The sequence below is a fragment of the Malaclemys terrapin genome, chromosome 1 (genome assembly GCF_027887155.1).
Source record: "Malaclemys terrapin pileata isolate rMalTer1 chromosome 1, rMalTer1.hap1, whole genome shotgun sequence".
Classification (NCBI taxonomy): Eukaryota; Metazoa; Chordata; order Testudines; family Emydidae; genus Malaclemys; species Malaclemys terrapin.
The window spans coordinates 78,516,775-78,538,220 of NC_071505.1; the positions used below are offsets into that span (position 1 = coordinate 78,516,775).

Genomic DNA, 21,446 nt, shown 5'->3' on the forward strand with positions numbered 1-21,446 from the left:
TTGCTTGTAATAGTTAAATTGATAAAAGCTACAGGTTACCTTCCAGCTTCTTAACTTTAATTCGGCAGATTTTACTATTCTGAAAAGCACAATATGTAACAAATAAACAAAGAAGCTTTTGTGATCTCAGTGGAATATTATTCTGTGAGCTCAAGAAAACAGTCACACTGTGACAAAAAAAGAAAGATAATTGGCCTGTATTTGGCTAGAGGCCAAAGCCTGGAGAAAAATCATATCTGTATTTTTAATTCCTGCTCGCTTGTCATGGGATTGTGCAGAAAAGGCCATAAATCAGGAAAGCAGTAATTGCTTATGGGAAATGCTCCTGTATTGTGTTGAAATAACTTTTTTGGGAGTTTGGTGGGGGTCCTTACTCTCCATACCTCCGGGATTCAGCAGCGCATGTGAATTTCTTTTATACATTTTACAATCTAAAATTTTGATTGTGTTAGCACATGACCAGTGCAGTTAATGGGGAAACTTCAGCTCTTTTAGAATAGTTTTAAACTTTGGAAGAATTTCTACCACCAATAGTTACAGGAAAGGGGTAAGATGCTGGAACTTTAAGCTGCAGTAAAATGTGAAATCCTGAACCAACCCATCTTCATTAAAAATAAAAATTGTCAATTGTTAGAATTCAGGAACTTACTTTATATTTTTGCAGAAAGTAGTTCCTGCAGAAAACAAACAATTATGTGCTAACACAAGCTAAAATGATCTTGGAGCCAGTGGGTCACACTCTCAGCTGGTGTAAATCAGTGTAGCCTTAACCTGTTAAACTACACTTCTGTAATGCAATTCATATTGTTATAGTGCTGAGTGTTACTTTTCTGTTAGCTATAGGCGAGGGAAACTCAGTTGCCTTCGACTTTGGGGAGAAATCCTTCCTCTGAGGAAAGAAACAATTATTTTCTTATTCATCTTTGACTATAATATGACTTGCATCTTTTTGGAGACCTACAATTATGTAAAATAAAGTACAAAATACAGCAAGTAAGGGATTCCCTCAACTGTATAGAACATTTCAGGTCTGACTATAAATTACCTCTTTCCAAAAATAGACATTATAAAATAGGTTGCGTTCACAATTTTTTTTCATGGCAATTGAAACCAAAGTACCAGCATTTGACCCAAATGATTAATATCTATATGGGACTAGGAAGGTTATCCTAAGTGTCTGAGATTTGTATTTGTCCTCCTTTGGTCATGTCTACACAGCAGTTGAACACCCATAGCTGTCCTGGGTCAGCTGACTGGCTCACAGGGTTGGGCTGTAAAATTGTGGTGTAGATGTTCAGGCTGAAGAGGGAGCCCAAGCTCTGAGACCCAGTGAGGAGGGAGGACCCCAGAGACCAGGCTCCAGCCTGAGCCTGAATGTTTACACTGCAATTTTCCAGCCCACAGCTAAAACCCATAAGTCTGAGTCAACTGACGCAGGCCAGCTGCAGGTGTTTAATTGCTATGTAGACATGCTATGTAGCTAAGGAGCTACAATAATTTTTAATTTAAGTTTGAGGTTTGGGTGTAGTGTCCTGAATCACAAATAAAAATGTGTGTTGGCACTAGAAGCTTGATAATGGGTATAACATATCTTAAGACTTCATAGAACTTTATTTCTGAAACATCTGCACAATGCAAAAGGGTCTGGAATACCATTAAATCCATTTAAGAATATGCAGAGATTTATGAGAGATCATGAACATGACTGAGTCAAGACAATGTACTCATATCATGGCAGTGCATAAAATTTTTATTTAGAACAATAAAGTATATGTATATAATGTAATTCCATTTTCAAACCAGTATAAAAAAGGATCAGGGCCTACATCTATTTTTAAGAGGACATATATATACATACACATCATTTTATAAACTTTGTTGCTTAACCTTTCAGTCAGAATGTAACTATACAAGTTTTTGTCATTTACATCAAAATTTACAAACTCTCTCACATGATGCAACCACCAATGTTTGTGTCTTTGTCTCTAAAGTGTCTGAAATCTCCACATCCCTTCCATTTGCTAATATAATAGTAACATGCCACTCTTACTGTACATTTATTTTTAATACATAGTTGAATCAACTTCTATCTGGAGAAAATTTTTGGATAATTCTTAAATGCAAATCTCATTAAAAACAGCTATAGTAGTACACTGTTAACTTTTCAGTAAACAGTTGTATTGTGTGTGCTGAGCAGTTTCACCATATTACAAAGGGATAGCAACAGAAAATACACAGCTTGTGAAGATCAGAGTCGAGAAAATGTGCAAGTTTAAGATTTTATACATGCCCCATGATACAGCACATTGGTTTTTAAAAGCATTCTTATAAGATGACTTCATGACTAAATAAGTACCATTAGTTTATTCAAGTAAAACACACTTCTAAAAGAGCACATTGAATTTTGCAGTATACCATTAGCTGCTTTTTATTCTCACAAAGCTGCTATTAATAGCATGCAAAGTTCAGCTACTCCCAAGGAAACTTCCAAATGTTTCTTCCTTACAAAATCCACTGAGATCTGAGAACAATTTAGATTGACCTTAATATAACAAAACACTCCATTTTAACAAATGGACACTCATTTTTTCTAACCACAACAATGCATGGTCTGATCCTTCCCAAAAATAAAGGATTTGAAAATTGATTTGTATTCGGGAATGCACAACTACTTACAAGATAGGAAAAAGTAATTAAGGGCTTCATTCTGCCACCATTACTCCCATTGAGTAGTAACTTACTCCCCCGTGATATCAACTGCTTTTTGTAAATTGGCAGACACTATGGAGTAAATTCTACACAACAGGTAGAAGAATCAGGCCCTTTATAAAAATTTACATATCTTATTAGATTTCCAAATGCCAAACAATCTACCATATTTAGAAATATTTAAATATATTCATGTTTGTGACACTCCTGTAAGAAGGCCCAAATACTCAGTTTAAACCTGTTAAGTCGGATAAAAATGAAGGAAAAGCCATAAGCCGTCAAATGGATTATCCAGCTCACACACTTTGTGCTAATGGACATTATTTACATTCCAAATGAGAACAATTATGATTGTGTAAATTTTGTGTTGTCAGAAGGATTGTACATGGGAGTTGTTCCAGTGAGATAGATGAATGTCATTCAGCCTTAAATTTAACTTGTTCAAAGATGAATGTCTGTGGCATTGTTATAAACCCCTACGCTTTGAGATTGTTACTGTTTAGTAGCATTGCATTTGGGGGCAAATTTTATATCAATTTATAAATGCATTATTCATTGTTATCAAGGGTAAAATATGCACTAAACAAACAAAAAAACAACAACCCCGTAATTTGAACATGAAAGCCTAATTTGAGACACATCAAGATTAATTACTGCAAATGCTTAGTGTTTTATTACTGTTAATTTTCTCAAATATTCAGTTTGGCAAAATAGCACCTTTATAAACAATTAAGGTAGTTTAATAATATCGGGTTTTGTTCAATTACAGAATCTAAGAAAACGGCTAAAAATTCCAAATGCATTCATTTTTCTTGAGAATATACTGTAGATTGCAGCAAATGGGAAATGTTTTTTGTCTAACATTTTTGCCAAGTGTTCAGTGATAGTTGTTGCCATTTATTATGGGCACATTTCCTCTTTGTCAGAACATATATTCAAGCAATCTCAACACAACCAGTAAGGTGCAAGTAGAGCCCTGCATGGGGTTATTTTTTTTAATCCTGCTTCTGCAATACCCACTCTCACCTGCAAAAACCTTAGATTCTGCAAATCCTGCGTGAGAGAGAGAGATCCCCCCCCATCCTATTAAAAACAAAAACAAAAAAAAACAGTCTGTTAACACACACACACGCCAGATAATTTTTACCACTAAAAGAATAAACAAATCTTGCTTAAACCATGTAAAAATACTTTTAACTCCTGTTATAATAGACCTCAAATCTTTCTATCCCTTATTTAAATTTAAGCATTAAAACCTTGATTTAAAATAAAAAGAAACTTGCTTTACATTGCTGAAATTCTATTTATGACAAACTGATGAGAGATTTAGTGTTTTCCCGCAAATTACCAGTTTTTTTTTTTTTTTTTTTTTGCCCACCCAATCCTGCCAGCAACAAAGTACATTTTACCCACTCCCACTATTATGGCAGCAGGATCCTAGTCCCACTGCAGGGCTCTAGGTGCAAGTTCGCAAACAAACATTAGGTCATGCTGAGATTCTAAAAGTGGAACTTTTAAAGTAGGCTTGAAATACTAGTGTAAGAAATACAGACACATACATTATTGTGTCAGACGGAGCTGCTATAGATGGAGAATTCTACTGCTTGGTTTTCTGTAGTGCTAAAAGTTGCTAAGGGTCTGATTTTTAGAGGTGCTGAGCTTCTCCCATTTATTTCAATTGAAGTGGTGGGTGCTCCAGCACCTTATGAAAGTCAAGACATTAGGGTCCAATTCTGACTTACACAAAAGCCTCTTGACCTGCTGTAGGGACAGATCCTCAATTAGTGTAGATTATCATAGCTCCATTGACTTTAATGGAGCTATGACAGTTTATACCAGCTGAGTATCACTGCTAGAACATTGAAAACTAGACCCTACAGGGCAAATTTTGACCCCATTGAAATCAATAGGAGTTTGCCATTGACTTGCCAAGTTTCCACCCAAGTTGTCTATACATATCTGTAATCTCCATCATTGATCATAATACTTTTTGTACATTGTGGCACTCAGATGTCTTACTAATTAACAGACCCTATGTATAGTAAATTCCTTTGACATATAGTTCATAGCAGATTAAGGAAATAACTAAAGCATCCATGACAGTTCTTCTAAAAGTATCTCTAAAATATAGTCAGCTTTATGAAGTCATTAAAACAAAATATTTTAGACATATTTTAATTGACTGTTACTGGGTGAATGGTCAGCTGTTAGGCAGTTTGTCATTTGGGGTGAGACATTCCTTCTTTTTGCAGCAGACAACATTAAAATAGATAAATAAGTAGTATCCATTTTCTGGAAAGAGACTGTACAAATGGGATGCATAAAACGCACGTTGCAAGTTTCAGCATAGTATTTTTAGTGCCTCCTTAAAAATGCATGTCTGACAAAGTCTTAATTTATTATCAGTCTTGTTTCTGTAGTTCATGTATTTAATAATAGCAGTAGACACTGAGGACAACTGGAAATAAAGCTTTCATACCTTGACTAGAATTCATCTTAAAAAAAAAAAAAAAAAAAAAAAAGAGGAGGATGCCGGATTAAAAAATAAAACCATATTAGTCATTTAAAACACAATGCAAATAGCTTTTACTGTATGTCAGCAGTAATTAATAAATTCATTCTCAGTATCTTCCACATTTCCTACATCTTATATAAGCTAAGGAATCAGTGGCATGCATCATCAATATTTAGAAAAGGTTTCATGAGTGTACTGTTATTCCAGATGTTGAATGCAATTCAAACTTTGTTTTCCCTCCCCATTCTATGGCTGGGATTTTAATTGGAGTCTTCACACATACAACAGTTTCTCCTAATGCTGTCAAAGCTCCATCCTGCTACTGTCCCTTCCGCTTTACTTCTTTTTGATCCATTCTTTGCTTCTTCTAAATGGAGACCACCAGCCAAGCCAAGTTCTGTGGAGGATTTTTGAGGTGGACGTACATCCACCTGGCACAAGATAGAGACCACATCTCATTTTACATATGACCTTTGCTAGATATGAAACCAGTTCCTTAGAAGTGAAAGGCTAGCACACTGGTCCGGTGCACCACCTGTCTTGCAAGTTTTACACAACAATACTGCAGAGTATGTTTCTGTATCCATTTCTGCATTTTTTTTTTTAATTCAGAGAACTCCATTTGTAGGCATCAGGGTAAGCAAGAGGACACAGGATGTAAATTAAGAATACAAACTTCCTTATGACTTTCAAAGATTACATGTTTCTGGAGGCATTTGAAAGTTTTTTTTTTTGTTCAGGCCACGTACTTCCTTTGCCAGAATCAGCTGTAAGGACTGTACAGTTAAATGACTCCCAATTCCACACAAGGTAGGTATTTGAATAAAATACAGTTCTGCTCAGAGCACACTCTTCTTGATGCTGTTCAATTCAGTGCTGGTTTCACAGTAACAAACACACTCTTCGTTCTCATCTCTTTGAATCAGTATGGATCCTGGGGAGCAATCAATGCAGACTCAGTCTGTCACTCCAGAAGGAATATGAATATGCTTAAAGTTGCTTCATTTATGAAGCAAACATGGAACTGTTGGCTGCCTGCGGGGAAAAAAAGGAAATTGTATTTTTGCTGGTTTCTCACACTCATTACTCAGTAGCAGAAGCCTAGCAGAGAAATAATACTTTCTTTATAGAAATAACTAATGAAATAAATAACTTACATGTACATTCTTTCATCCCAAAGCACATTGCCAAACATTTTTAAAGGGGCCCAATTGCAGTTTCACGTACAATTCCTCTAGCTTCCCAATCCTGGGCACAGAATACATTTAGACTCTGTTCCTGCATACATACACACACACACACACACACACACACCCACCCACGCGTAGTCCTGTTGAATTTAATGGGACTGCTCATATGTGTATTTGCAGGATTGTTGAACAATTGCAGTACAGAGAAGCCTTAACAAAAGAGTTTTTAAAACGACAACAAAGTTAAGATGATACCCAGAAAAGCGAGCTGGTCTACTAGAGTAAATTCATTGGTTATGAAAAGCATGTAGTCAAAGCAAAATATTTTGGCATTTTCTTTTGTTTGAAAATAAAATCCATGTGCTTTTTTTCTCCCACACAACTAGGTGGCCAAGTTAATACCAATATGATACTAATGCATCATGAATGAAGGTCCCGGATAAATATAGAGTTTGACAATGATGCAGAACAGTCCAATAGCATAGCAGTATAGAGTTTCATATCTGGAATCACATCAGTATATTCTGTAAATATTCTTCCCCTGTGGAAAGTTTTCCATACTTTGTTATCTCCCCCATTCATCTCTTGCATTCAGGATAATATCTTTATATTATAAACTATTCTGAGACAGCCTGTCTCTCCATGATAAGCACTGCAGCTGAAGAGGGCCTTGGGCAGTGGGAGTTGGGAATTCTCAATGAAGGGCCTCTGACTGTTCAATTGGCTGTCACACCAAAGGAGGAAGCAAGATTTGTCTAGAGTGACCAGACAGCAAGTGTGAAAAATTGGGACAGGGGGTGGGGGTAATAGGTGCCTGTATAAGATAAAGTCCCAAATATTGGGACTGTCTTTATAACATCGGGACATCTGGTCACCCTAGAGCTGTTCCTCATTTTGGGATCTTTGTCTCCCACTGTGATATTGAGAGGTCTGGCTGCAAGACAAATGACTATGTTCAGAACACAGGATAATTATATGTGCAATAAGACGGTCTTACAAGTAGGCTAAGCTGACTAATACAAAGTTAGCTATAGATGTGGCTTCACAGAATAGACACCGTAAATTACAGCTGACAAAAGTTATGAAGTTTGGTAGGAATCTGTCATACTGTTTAAGGACTTACCAGTACATGAAACAGTAACAGTGTTGGAAAAAAGCAACAGCTACACTTGTAAGAGCTCTTTTTCTTTTTGCTGCAACATACTGGAAGACATAAAATAAATTTAGTTCCATTGTGCTAAAATATCCAAGGAATGGTGGCAATTAAAGGCCGCATTTGCTAATTAAAATAAATACATTAACAAGCATCACTGCAATGTTTGCGGTCAAAGTGTTTGAGCATTGTAATAAACATCTGTAATAAACTAATAATTACTGCTTAATCACAGTAGACGCTCAAAACTTTCTTGTGATGGGTGGTAGGAGAAAATATTGTACATGTTTAAAAAGACTTGATGGGGAAAATAATCAATTTTAATTTCTTAGAGGTCATCTCTTGCATTGAACTGTCTTTTTTTTTTTTTTTTTTTCCCCCTGAGCCAAGGTTTCATTCTACCTGTGGTGTCAAGGGGACAGCTTTATTAGTCACTGTACTAAAGTGGGATGAGTTATTTGTAGCGAATGATATCTATATTAATGTAAGCCTTAATATGTCAACTAGTCTTCCAGGAATAGGCTGATGTTTATGAATTTGTTTGTTTGAGTACTCTGAAAATTTCAGCCTAAGGTGACCAATCACAGTTTGTGAACCCAAAGTCATGTGGAATTGTTTCTTCCTTTTCAAAAAATTTTTTGTCCAATCAGTGAGAAGAGGGAAAAGATTTCAAGATGAACACACCTACCTGAATATTCACATGAACAGGAGTGGTGCCAGGGTTTTTGCCGCCCTAGGCGGCAGCGCTCCTCCTCTGAGCATTCAGCAGCGGGGGTCCTTCCGCTCCACGTCTTCGGGGCACTTCGGCGGCGGGTCCCGGAGCGAGTGAAGGACCCACCGCTGAAGACCCAGAGTGGAAGGACCCCCCCCCCGCTGTTGAATTTCTGCCGAGGGTGGCAAAATGCCACCCCCACAAATCCTGCCACCCTAGGCAACCTCCTAGGGTCGCCTAGTGGAAGCGCCAGCCCTGCACATGAATATTACATTTGAAGTTGGTTCATGTGAATTTTTGCAATATTAGTCCAGTGCTTCACAGCACAATGAATGGCAAAATCTGTTTCCAATTGCTGGTCCCCACATAGATCCAATCACATTTTGGGATTGGCTTGATACCACCCGGCTGCTCCCCTTCCTATATGGCAATCTTTCAGCACTGTTTTACCTTGTAGGTCTGATCATTTCCCCCCTCATTAGCAAATTCCACCTCCCTTGTGGAGTAAGCACAGAAGGAAGAAATAAAATCACCTGCTGGTATCTACCAACCTCCCCTTACAGCTGTTGCTGCTACCAAAATTCCCCAGGGGAAGAGAGGCCACCACAATCTGCCTTCCCTTTCCCCATACTAGGAAACACTGGAACATCTGGCTCCTTCACTCCAGCAGCAGGAGGGCAGGAAGTTGTGAGGAGTGCACCAGGGCCTCCTACGGTAACAAAGGATAGGGGAAGACTGACAGTGGCATCTCTCCTCCACCGGGAAAGCTGACATGCAGACAACCAACTTCTACTACACAGAGGGAAAATTACTGATGGAAGAAGGGGAAGTTAGTCTGAAGAGATGAACCTTTTCTGTCTCAGTACTGAAAACTAGAGGTGAAGATGAAGGATAATCATATATGATGAAGGGATGTGATCCCAGGTGGTATCCCTTCAGCCTACAAGGCTTTCATTTTTAATCTGATGCAGAAGGAATATTAAATCCATTTTACTCTGCAAAAGATCTCCTTTGAAGGGAAGTTGCTGTCACAGGAAGCAGATTTTGCCATTTGAGAATTCTGTAGCTGAACGTCCTCCCTTGACGTTACAAGTATGGAACTTCTCTCTGGCTTCTGAGTGATTAACTTTGCAACAATAATGTTCTCCTAATGGAGTTTTTTTTTTGTATACAGAAAAAATAATAATTACATTTAGTGTAGGAGCACACTTTAAGGAACATACTCTGGGCACAAATTCTATCCAATACATTTTTATGACAAGATGTTTCCAAGTGCATCTTTCAGACAGCAAGAGAAAGCATTAAGAAATGGAAAAATGATACTTGATTTTTCGAAGATGAGATGTATGTAAAGACTTCAGTGAAGCAAAATACCTTATCTCATTATCCTCTTGACAGTTATTACACTGTGTTGTTTCATCACTTTCTGGTCTGGGTGTGCGATGTGTTTTCTAAGAGGAAAGTGCATCAGATATAATTACTGTATAGTGACACTTTAAAAAACAAATGATGATTATTCATTTAAGTGTCCCTTTCTATTTTCAGTATCAATATGTTCTTGTACAAGATAAACCAAATCCCGCTTTCAGATGCACACATGCATCCCACTGAAGTCAAGCAGAGTTATGCATGCAAGTGTGATTGCATATAAAATACATTGTTAAATTCTGCTATGAAGTGTTATGTTTTTAACCAAGCACAATACCAGGTTAATATCTTCTAATTGTTAGAGTGTGAGAACCTGTCTAAAAAAACAACTGGGACTGCTTGTGTGAGCAAGATTACTCCTCTAAAGCTGTGCAGGATTGGAACCCATAGAAGCTTAAGTCTGATCTATTGTTAAATGTTTTGCTGGGACAGCTATGTCATTAGGAATGTGATAAAAATCACCCCCTAACTGATGTAGCTATGTTGGCAAAAATCCCCAGTGTTGACACAGTGATGCTGACAAAAGAACATTTTTGCCAGGAAACTTTACATCATTTGGGAACGGTTTATAATCTATACTGGTAAAATAATTTTGTGCCTCTGCTAGGAGGGTTTGCTGGTATAGCTTTTTGACCAACTTGAATAACCTGGCACCAGTTATAGCACCTGCTCTACTTTCAGCTGTAGATGCCTTGCTGGTGTCATCCTCCTTTGGTGCAAATATGACGGGCTCGTGCCAAAGCCCCCCAGGGGACATGCATCCTCTGATGTCGGCAGGCATGTCTGCAGTACACCGTGATAGTGTATTCAATTGTAGCAGGGATCTCCACTAATCCATCAAAATTGCAATCTGGAATGTTGCAACTCTTCACAGGTGTTGTCATCAGGTCATCTCGATTACTTATTGTACATCTTAAAAATCGGCATGGTCACCTCGCTGTCATAGTAGTCTGTGCACCGACAGAGGAATCTGTTGATTCAAAGATCATTTCTACGATCAGTTGGAATCTCTAGTACGCACCGTCTCTCCACATAATAATCTCATGATCCTGGGAAACCTAAATGCAATTATTGGCTCCCTGCGAATTGGGCTTGAATGGGTCATTGGTCATTATAGTTCAGGTACAACCAATGATAACTCTTGCCACTTGCTCACATTCTGTGCCTCTTATGACCCAAGAATGGAAAGGTTCTGGTTCAAGTGATGGTGCATATACCAGATGTCATGGATCTCTCACTATGGCATCTCTCAGAAGTAGTTGGACCACATCATCCCACATGTGACAGGTGTCTCTTCACCTCCTGTAGAGTATATTGTAGTGCGGAATATGCCATGAACACAGACCACCACCTAGTGGTTGCCCGCATGGCATTGACGCTTCGACGAGCAGGTAAGCCCTCTGCGATGATGAAGAAATTTGACATCGACGCACTTCTCCGCGAGCCAGTTTAGCCAACAGGTTTTGTAGCAACGTCAGCAATAGATTCTCTTCTTTAGCCGACCTTCCAGATGACATTGAGGTTGCTCTCTGCTCACCTCCATACTCCACCCATTTGCTGAGCCAACGATTGGCTATAAGTAGAATGACCGTATTGCCCTATGCTGAATATAGGACACCTGGTAAAATTACTCGTGTTCAACGGCAATCAATCAGAACTATGTCTGGTGTGGAGAAGTGGAACCTTGCCAACTGCCTGGAAGGATGGTATTGTGATCTCCCTTTTGTAAGGGCAAGGGACTGCAGAGTGAATGTAAGAGCTACAGACTGATCACCTTGTCCATGCCAAGGAAGATGTTTGCACATGTTCTGCTGGTGCATTTGGAGCCCCTGCTACAGCAGAAGCATTGCCCCCAACAGTCAGGCTTTACAAGGAACAGGTCCACATTAGACACTATTTTGGCCCTTTGCTTGTTGTTGGAGCTACACCATGAGTTCAAGAAGCCCCCACACATTGCGCATATTAATCTTAAGGCTGCGTTTGATTCAGCTGACCAAGTCACACTATGGAAGGCCTTACAGGGCATACATGTTCCTACCACTCTGCTGGACTTGATTAGACAGCTGCATAATGGAACCACTGTCCATGTACATCTGGTGTCAGACAGGGCTGCGTCTTGACCCCTGCACTTTTTTTTTTTGTGTCAGGCAATGGATTTTATAATGCAACATTCAGTCAGGTCAGTTGGCAATAAGCTTGGTGATCTCTCGCTCTCAGACCTTGACTATGCGGATAACGTTGTTCATCTAGGACAGAGCCCCAACAGGTTTCGCGAGGTACTCCAGCAAATGAGTTAGCTAAGGTTGGCCTCCATGTTTCATGGTCAAAGACAAAGCTGCAAAATCTAGGATCAGCTCCACCTGTGACTCCAATCTCTTTGAATAATGAAACTGTCGAAGCAATCTCCAGCTTCTGCTATTTGGGTTCTATACTCACCAATTCCTCCAACTCTCACACAGAGGTTCTCCATTAGATTGGTATTGCAGCGCCTGCCATGGGTCGTTTACTACAAATATGGAATCAAGATAATCTCAGCATGACCACCAAATTCAGGATCTATTCAAGCTGTATCCCCTCTGTACTGTTGTACGGCTGCGAAACATGGACAGTATGCTACTCAGACTGGACAAAGCTGGAGGCTTTCCACACAAAATGCCAATGTTGTATATTGGGCATAAAGTGGAATGACTTCATTTGTAATGCAGATATTTTTGGTTGCTGTGGTCTACAGACTACTGGAACCATTGTTCAGACTCTTATGCTTTTCAGACATATCTCAAGAATGCCATAAGATGTTCCAACGAACGCTGTTCTCAGAGTGGCTTGTAACATCCGGGATAAAATTCCACCAATGAGGGGTGGAGACGGCCCAGAGGCAGCCCCCCATTACATGGGTTCATCAAGTCTGTTCCGATGTTGGACTCTTGGGCCATGAAGCCCTTGCAGCCGCACAAGAACCGACCAAAAAGGGCTAACAATTGCTACTGCTGACTATTCAGCTAAGCGTTGAAGAAGAGTAAATCCTTTCTAGTGCAGACAAGGCCTCAATAAGTGGAAAAGCACTGCCGCATCAAGACATAAATTGGGAGAACTGGGAAGTTGTGGGATTTCTAGTTCCTACATTTCAGGCCTAGAGTTATTTTGTTAGCACACCAACAGGCATGATTTTTTTTTTTTTTTAATTTGGGAGAAAGGGCAGGAGTGAATTAGGAATTAAAAACAGATTCACTGATTATATACATTTGAAAGTTACATAATTCAATGAGGTTCAAATTATATGCCTCTATTTTTTAAAATCAAGATACTTGTTTGCTTAGGGATAAAATGTAACTGGTCTCTGCCTAACCAGGTAAGTTTGATATTTCTCACCTTCCAGCAGATGGCTCCCAAAGTAAAGCCAATAAGAAGAGAAAACAATGACGGCAGTGCTATGCTTATCACTTTCAGGCTGGGGCTGCTAATGAAGTCGAGTGCTTCTTCTGTAATTAAAAGCATGGTTAGTGATGACAGATTTTCTGGAAAAAAATTATTTTCAGGGTACCATTGTTAACAATAGCTAATTTATGCACATATGACAGCTCTCAGCATCCCAGGTAACTGAGATAAATACTGCGAGATATACCTTCAAAGTGGGTTTTTTTTTGAGGGGGGGGGGGGGAGAAGGGGGTTGTTTGTTTTTTTTGTTGGCGGTGATATTCATGCCAAAAGCTTACAGGAATTTTTTTGTTGCTATTGCACAAGTCCTATCCTTCATGCACATAAGCAATTTCCACTAATCTCAGCAGGAGTTATGTGTAGGCGGAGGCCAGAATTTGGACCGTTGGTTAATTAGTTAAGGCAGGATATGACAAGTCCTGTGGGAGTAGCCTACGGTTCCACCTTCTAAACTGCAAATTGAGCTACAGGACAATCTTTCGCCTTTTACTTAGTATCAGGAGCTGCAGCTCAAATGGTGCATTATCAGGGTACATGAAAACCTTACGTTGAGTATTGGAAAAGAAATGCAGTGGTTAGATAACTATAATATGCAGTTTATAAAATATAGGACCTGTGTTTAATCATGATTCTGATCAAGTCTGAACTCTACTAGAATCCTGCAGGTGTGTAAACACTAAAGGGAAATTTTAGTCAAGCAGAACAGATACCGGATTATTACATTACGGAAAGAGTAGATATTGTATGGAGAAAGAAAGACAGCTAGATGCAGCAGACATAGTTGTGTGGAATAGAGGGGAACACTGAACACAGAACCAACTGGTTAATCTGCTGTCACTGGCTGTTTTCCCTCCACAGCATTTGCAGTTTCTGCTAGCTTAAGTCTTCCAGTAAGTCTCTACTCCCTATGCACCTCTTTTATCAAGCCCTCCCACAATTCACAGAGTTAATGTAAGAATCTGGATTTGGGAGGGGTTTGCTGATGTGCATTTCAGAGATTTAGGGCCATGCCTCAACCAATAACTTAACCCCATATCTAGGACTAGACCTAAGGGGTTTTGGAACCAGAACTAGACCTCTTGAATAAACATGAAAATAATTCATATTGCTGAATACACGCTGAATACACACAGATCTTATTTTTAGAATTTTACTCAGGAAGAATGAAGAATTGCTTCTGCCCAGGTAAAGAAATCCTTATTTTGTTCGTTAGCCATATCTCCTTCTTGGACACTTTATGGTTATACATACTCCAGTTGTACAACATAAACTACCCAAAGCTATGGGTGTTCCCATTTTAAAAACTTTACTCTGTATACTCCAGGAAAAAAGAATAATAATAATAAAGGAAGGTATGTATGTTGTTGCAGATCTCAGAGAGCAGAAAAGTTATTTAATAACATGTTACCTAAGGTATCATATATAACCTACCGCAAATTCTCCACCTACTTTATGATGCCAATCTCAGCGTGCAATGGCAAGTGTGTAGACTTATGTAAAACACTTTTAGCAAAAGTTATTCAAAGTATTCAGCTAGATACAAGGATACCTAGTTAACTGCTATATTTTCACATGTGTTAATGTACATATTTCAACAAGTTTTTGGACCATAAACTAGCTTGATTGAAAATTAGACACTACTGACTGGAAAGTCTCATTTCTGATAAGGCAAAACTGAATGCTGAGGCTGCCTTCATTTAGCATTTACACAAACTTGAAAGGAATACTCAGTTAGGTTTGTACCTTGGGAGGCAGGGCATATGGGACACAGTCTTCTAAATACATGTCAGGTCATGAAAAATTGTAACTTTTGTAAATTTGTTTAAGATAATTTTGAGTTTATAGGTGGTGGTGGATTTGAGAGACTTGGAGAAACTGAATCTAGTCATGGCAGGTTTTATCATGTCCTATTTATTTCTGGTAATGTCTGCAGAGGGGTAGGTACTTCCAAAAACAAAACACAAAATCCTACTACATGATTCCTGCCCTTCCTGGAGAGAAGATATGGGGAATTGGTACAATATATGCAATTATGTTCAGATGTTTATATTCTAAATAGATTATATTTACACTGTTCCAATAAGACTTCTCAAGCTTGTCAGTGGGTCAGTTTTCTGTTGGAATCACAGCACAGATTGGCATAGATTCCCTCTTAAAGACCTAAGAAGTTAGTAGCCTTACAGATGTACTCAGGAAGAGCGTTCAATTGATAGGGGATGTCATCAAGGAAAGCAGAGGCATTTATGTGAGAAGCTGACAAAGCTCACAGTGGGAGAAGAGGGCAGCACAGAATGAGAGAGGGGAATTGACATCATAGTGAATCTTGTCTAACTTCACTTTGAAAAAATGTTCTGCCTCATTTTACTTCCTTACAATAGAAATTTCAAACCCAAAATATGGTTAGAGTCACCAAGACAACACTTGAGTTTCAGCAGGTTTTAGGCAACCCGCCCTTTAAAAATTCCTAACAGGCTCAGACTCCAACAGTCTTTAGATATTTTGTAGTGTGGGAACAGGACTGGCTCCAGGGTTTGTGCCACCCCAAGCGGCGGAAAAAAAATAAAAAGCCGCAATTGAGATCGGCGGCACTCTGGTGGCAGCTCCACCGTGCCGCTTTCTTCTTTGGTGGGAATTCGGTGGCAGGTGCTTCCCTCTGAGAGGGACCCACCGCCAAACATCCCGACGTGCCGCCCCTTCCCCTTAGCTGCCCCAAGCACCTGTTTGCTAGGCTGGTGCCTGGAGCCAGCCCTGCGTGGGAATGCTTAATGATCTGCTTTTCTCCCTGTCTTTAGTGTTTCTAGTCCAGTTTTCTGGGCCCAAATATTGAAAGGCTTAAGTAATATCATTCATGAATCTAAATACCTGATTATGCCCACAAAATGATTCTCAATTTTAATCTGTGGGCAAAAAATGGTATGCCAGATGGATAGCTAAATGCCTATTTTACATTTCTTTCTACCCTTGATCTTCATTTCCTGTTTGAAACTTGGGTTTGGAGATGCTGGTTTGAAAACAGTACTAAAGCAGATAGATTTAATCTGCGTCCAAACTACCTCCAGCTCCAGAGTCTGTCACAAATAGTCTATTTTCTGCCCCTTGCACTAATCACTGGTACTTGGGTATGGTGTGAGGAGTCCTGATCTTGGCTGCATTGCCTGGCATCCATCCCATGGTCATTGTGCTGGTCCAGGCTCCTGTTTTGGGTGCAGGCTGCTCCTCCAGCTATGCCCCTGGCCTGCTTCTGGGCTGACCCCATAGCCCTAGATACAGGATGCATTTGGGCCTATTCCCCCCCAGCAGCTGCAGCAAAAAAACTGTAGCTGTTTAGGCCTCAACTATGTGTGTGGTCTCTCTAGCCCTACCCATGTATCAGCTGATTGGCTTTGGGCTAACCTCCTGTCCTGGAGACATTCCTCTCTTCCAAAGAGAGGTGGGCTGGCCGCTGGAAATCAGGGGTAGGATTGTCCCAATCTCCTACTTAACTGCAGATCTAGAGAATGAAGGCTCTACACAATGGGTCAGTCTACAGTTGGGAGCTAAGGGTTTGGGAGCCAGGTTAAGGAGACATGCATACCTGTGCTAGCAAAGATTTCACTAGCGGCTAAAAATAGAGCGTAGACATGAGTGGCAGGAGGGGCTAGCCATCCGATTGTGTGCCTAGTGTCTGTGATGGAACTGTACTCAGGGCAGTGAGTTCCTTCCATCACTTGCGCTGCAGCAGCTACACTTCAATTTTTAGTCCATTAGCTCAATGAGAACTAGTGCAGATATGTCTCCTCGAGCTGGGAATTACACCCCTAGCTTGAAGTGCAGACATACCCTAGATCTCCCCGAACCACACCTCTGAAAGAGACCGCAATAGGGCAGGGAGGGCCTAATATCTGAAAGTGGCAATGGTGGGTGAGAATCTTCTGGAAACTGGGGGCTGGTGTGCAGAGCCACAAGCCAAGCAGGGAGCAGAAATGTAGGCAGCCAAGAGTCAGTTTGCCTAAGGGCCTGTAGGGAGTGGGGGAAGTGCCTTTCTCTTAGTAACTTCTCCTGTCTCATGGCCAAGAGTTGCTCTCTTGCTCATCAGCAAGGCAGGCTGCTACAGGCTTCTCTCTCCCTGTGCCTTCCTCAGCAGGAGCAGCACCATTCATCCCACCAGCTTCCCCACCATACCACATAGTCACCCCAGATACATGGGATGTGTATGGAAAGAGCTGGAAAGAGACCTACAGCATGGCACGGTTGTTGATGCAAAAAAGGAGCTGGGGAAATACTGTTACAACCTGGGATGCTGGCAAGAAAGTAGTTGTTCCTGGAATCAAGCCAGAAGTTACTAATGGAGAGTTACTTTTGTTCCCCAGTGTAAACTCTTTTCCCCATTTTCAGTCTCACTGCAGTTCCTGCAAATACCTGATGACTTCTCCTTCCATTCCAACGCAGCAGCTGGCAGATTCAGTGATGTTCCCAATGCCTTTCACAGATAATTTATTAGGGCAGGAGATGGGAAACATCTTTCTCTCCTATAGGCAGGACACTGAAATCAGGGCTCTGGGTGTTCACGCAGGTACTGCTCTAACTTCTGCTACAAATATTAGAGCAACACCTCAGTCTCCATCAGGCTCTGACAGACCCCTCACTCTCCAGAGGTGGGAAAATCAAACACTTGATTTAAATAACATACTAAGAGTTTGTTGGTTTTATGTTAATCCCCTAAGCTCAGGGTTTACTAGGTCTAAAATTTATTTTGTTTAAGTTGCTGTAAAAACTAAGAACCACCCTCTAAGGCTGCAGCAATTTTAACTAAGTTTAAAAGTAGATGTTCTGTAGTTTAATATGTGTAACTTCATCCTTAAAAATGTACCCATTAACCTGGGAGTTGTACAAAGATTGAGAAGAGAGGAAAATTAGTCCATCTGAACATGGCCTATTAGAATGTGCTGTATCCAAATAATCACTAGTTCAGGATTATCAAAATTGACAGCATAAGGCAACAGAGTTAGTATCATGATGCCAATTCAGGAAAACTTCAGTAGTAGTTTGGAACCGTTTCATTTTCTGTCCATTAGAATTAAATGGTGGGGCAGGCATGGTGGTTGAGGTCATATGATTCGTGAGTCCTAAAGACACTAGAAAATCAGCATACAGAGATTTGCATTCTGTCATTTTTGAAAGTCACCACATAGTTGTAATTGTACGGCATCCCTGCAGTCTGTCTGAATCGGGTCATTTCATTTTGATGTAATTACGGAAAATACGATGTACCATCAAACATTAGAATGATCCAATTGCTCTGCACAATTAAGACTATTTTCCTCTAAGTGCTCATTAAAACCAATGTTAAATGGAAATATACATATATCAGTTCATATACATATCATTTGTACTTACTGTTACTGTCACTGCTGTCATTCTTAAGGGAACTGGCAGCAACAGGAGGTAACAACAATGGATTTGTTACACTGACTCTTGGATCTAAATAGAAAATGAGTGTCAGTATTATGCAACTTAAAATACAGATCCCCCTACATAAGGCACTTGGTTATAGGGCTACTCTGGTCTGTTAACATATGATATTAGATTATGGCTATAGGGGCTGGATCCACAAAGGTACTTAGCATTTAAACCCCACATTTAGGTGTCACTGTGATGCACTAAACCCTTGCCTTGCTGCTGCCTGACCTTGTAGGCACCTAAACTCACTTGGCACCTAAGTTTTTGCAGTAGGAGTTCCCTAAGTACCTCAGTTTCTGCTTCTGGGCTTGCACACTGCTGCCTTGATTAGCCATCCAGGTGCTTATCTCCTGCCTGATGCTCAGAGTGAACCACAAACCAGGGAAAGATAGTTGGAGGAGTGCGTCTCTCTGCTGAGGAGCCTGATCTAGTAGGTGTGCTCAGAGGCCAACTACTGGATTGAGTCCCATTCAAAATCTGGCTGGAGGAGGAGGAGGCGGTAGTGACCTTATAATATTTAGTCCAGTGGTTTAGAGCATTAACCCGGGATGTGGGGAACCCAGGTTCCATTTCACCTCCTCACATACACGGGGAGAGAGAGATTTTGAACAGCAGTGTCCTACCCAGGGCTGGCTTTATGGGGGATGACTGCCCAGAGCACTGTGGTCAAAAGAAAAAGTGGGGCAGCCCTGGAGTGCAAGGCTGCAGAAGGGAGTTTGAGGCAATGGGGGGGTGGGAGCAAGGCAGCGGGTCCAGGGTGCGTAGTGGGCTGGGGGAGGCTGGGTAGTGGGCTGGGGGAGGCAGTAAGGGCCATGGGGTGGGTGGGGAACTTAGGGAGGCAGCAGGAACCAGGGGGATTGGATGGGTAGGGTGCCCGAGGAAGCAGTGGGGACCCTATCCACTTCCATATCTTCCACCTCTCCAGGAAAGTGCTGTAATAACTGAGAATTACAGAACAGAGGGTCCTGTGGCACCTTTAAGACTAACAGAAGTATTGGGAGCATAAGCTTTCGTGGGTAAGAACCTCACTTCTTCAGATGCACAAGAACTTGCATCTGAAGAAGTGAGGTTCTTACCCACGAAAGCTTATGCTCCCAATACTTCTGTTAGTCTTAAAGGTGCCACAGGACCCTCTGTTGTTTTTTACAGATTCAGACTAACACGGCTACCCCTCTGATACTTGAGAATCACAGAAGACCCCTGTTCAAATCCTTTCTACCCTTCTACCTGAGGGTGGAATTGAACCTCCATGTCTCTCACATCCCAGATGAATACTCTAATGACTAAAAGTTATAATGTGGGCACCAACGCCTCGAGCCACTTTGCATAGAGTGAGGCAGGTGCCTAACTCATTCTCACAAGAAACAACTTAGGCGCCAAAGCCACCTACTCCAGGAGAGGAGTTCCCACTTATGGATCACTAGCAGAGATAAGTGCCCAAGTCCATGAAAGGGGCAGGGCTTAGGGCACATCCTGCTTGCCAGCATCTCCCAGTGGCTAGTGTATGCAGCTCCTTCCTACTGACTTTTGAGGATCCTATTCTTAGGTGCCTATCTCTCCCCATTCATTGTATAGGGAGCCTAGTAGCAAACTCAGGCTTTGTAGATTGCATTGATGTTCCTGTGACTTTCTAGGTGTCTAAAAAAGTTAGGTGTTGCAACACTTCAGCCTCTGTGTGGATCCAGGCCTAAAGTACTTTCAGTTCTTATTGGTGTAACTGTGCAACTGGACAGGTTACCCTAATTAAAACAACTATAATAATAAATGGAGATATACCTATCTCATAGAACTGGAAGGGATCTTGAAAGGTCATTGAGTCCAGCCCCCTGCCTTCACTAGCAGGACCAAGTACCGATTTTTGTCCCAGATCCCTAAGTGGCCCCCTCAAGGATTGAACTTACAACCGTAAGTTTAGCAGGCCATTGTTCAAACCACTGAGCTATTCCTCCCTCCAATTAAGAATCATTGTGGCAACAAAATTTAAGAAATTCAAAACATCTATTCATTTTAAGGACTGCAATGGGAACAAGTATATGAAACCACAGGAATCTAACCTGAGCTTGTTAAAGTCTCTATATCATAAATCCATGATGCTATTTAATGGGAATGGGCCAAATTCACAGATGACTTTCAACTGGTGCTATTTACACTTAGTTCCAGACACTCAGCCTATAAACTATGCCACCTTAAGTACCTTTAGACCTGCTTACCAATGCTTAACCTACAGCACCTTACACATCGCCTCTGAATTGGCCCAGTATCCCCAAAGACATTTTCAAAAAGATCAAACTGTCATGGTTAAGCAAAAGTCAAGCGTAAGATAAAATGCAGTACTAAGAACATTGTAAAAGAACAACCCAGGATATTTTTGTTGATGTGAAAACAGTCTGAGCACATACAATGAAATAATTGTAGGCTGTATTAATAAACGATGCTATGTAATGATGCCAGTTTTGCTATCAGGCTTAATTCTATAGTACTAGCAGTGGGACTTCAGCCTTGGCATTAGTAGTCACTGTCACAGATATTAAGAAATATGAAGCTAATAGATCAGATCCTCAGACGCTCTGAACTGACATAACTTTATTGACTTCAAAGGAGTTACACCAATTTACACCAGCTGAGGATCTGGCTCAACAAAAATGGGAACAATTTTATGATCTTACTGTTCTCTGGTGTTTCTGTTGTTGATGGCAGAACACAGTCACTATGATCTGATTTTTTTGCAAAATCCGTGTAGGCGTCAATGGTTCTATTAAAGCGCCTAAAGAATTCTTCAGGAATGAACCTGCCTTCTTCATAAAGATGAACATTTTCTTTTCTAAAATTCTAGGAAAAATACAGAATTCCATTTTTTAAAAGTCC

At 40.5% G+C, this 21,446-nt stretch overlaps 1 protein-coding gene across 3 annotated transcripts in view; it reads right to left on the reverse strand.

Annotated features, from left to right (window-relative positions):
* Positions 1–1,727: 1,727 nt before the first annotated feature.
* KITLG (KIT ligand) overlaps positions 1,728–21,446 on the reverse strand; it is a 76,597-nt gene continuing 56,878 nt past the window's right edge. For all 3 annotated transcript variants that reach the window (XM_054027665.1, XM_054027662.1, XM_054027674.1), the window contains exons 5-10: positions 21,248–21,410; positions 18,519–18,602; positions 13,077–13,186; positions 9,654–9,730; positions 7,538–7,617; positions 1,728–6,259 (exon numbers count right to left, since the gene is read on the reverse strand). In XM_054027665.1, the coding sequence (XP_053883640.1) occupies positions 7,578–7,617; positions 9,654–9,730; positions 13,077–13,186; positions 18,519–18,602; positions 21,248–21,410 (474 nt within the window). In that variant the 3' untranslated portion in view covers positions 1,728–6,259; positions 7,538–7,577. The remainder of the gene's footprint in view (positions 6,260–7,537; positions 7,618–9,653; positions 9,731–13,076; positions 13,187–18,518; positions 18,603–21,247; positions 21,411–21,446) is intronic.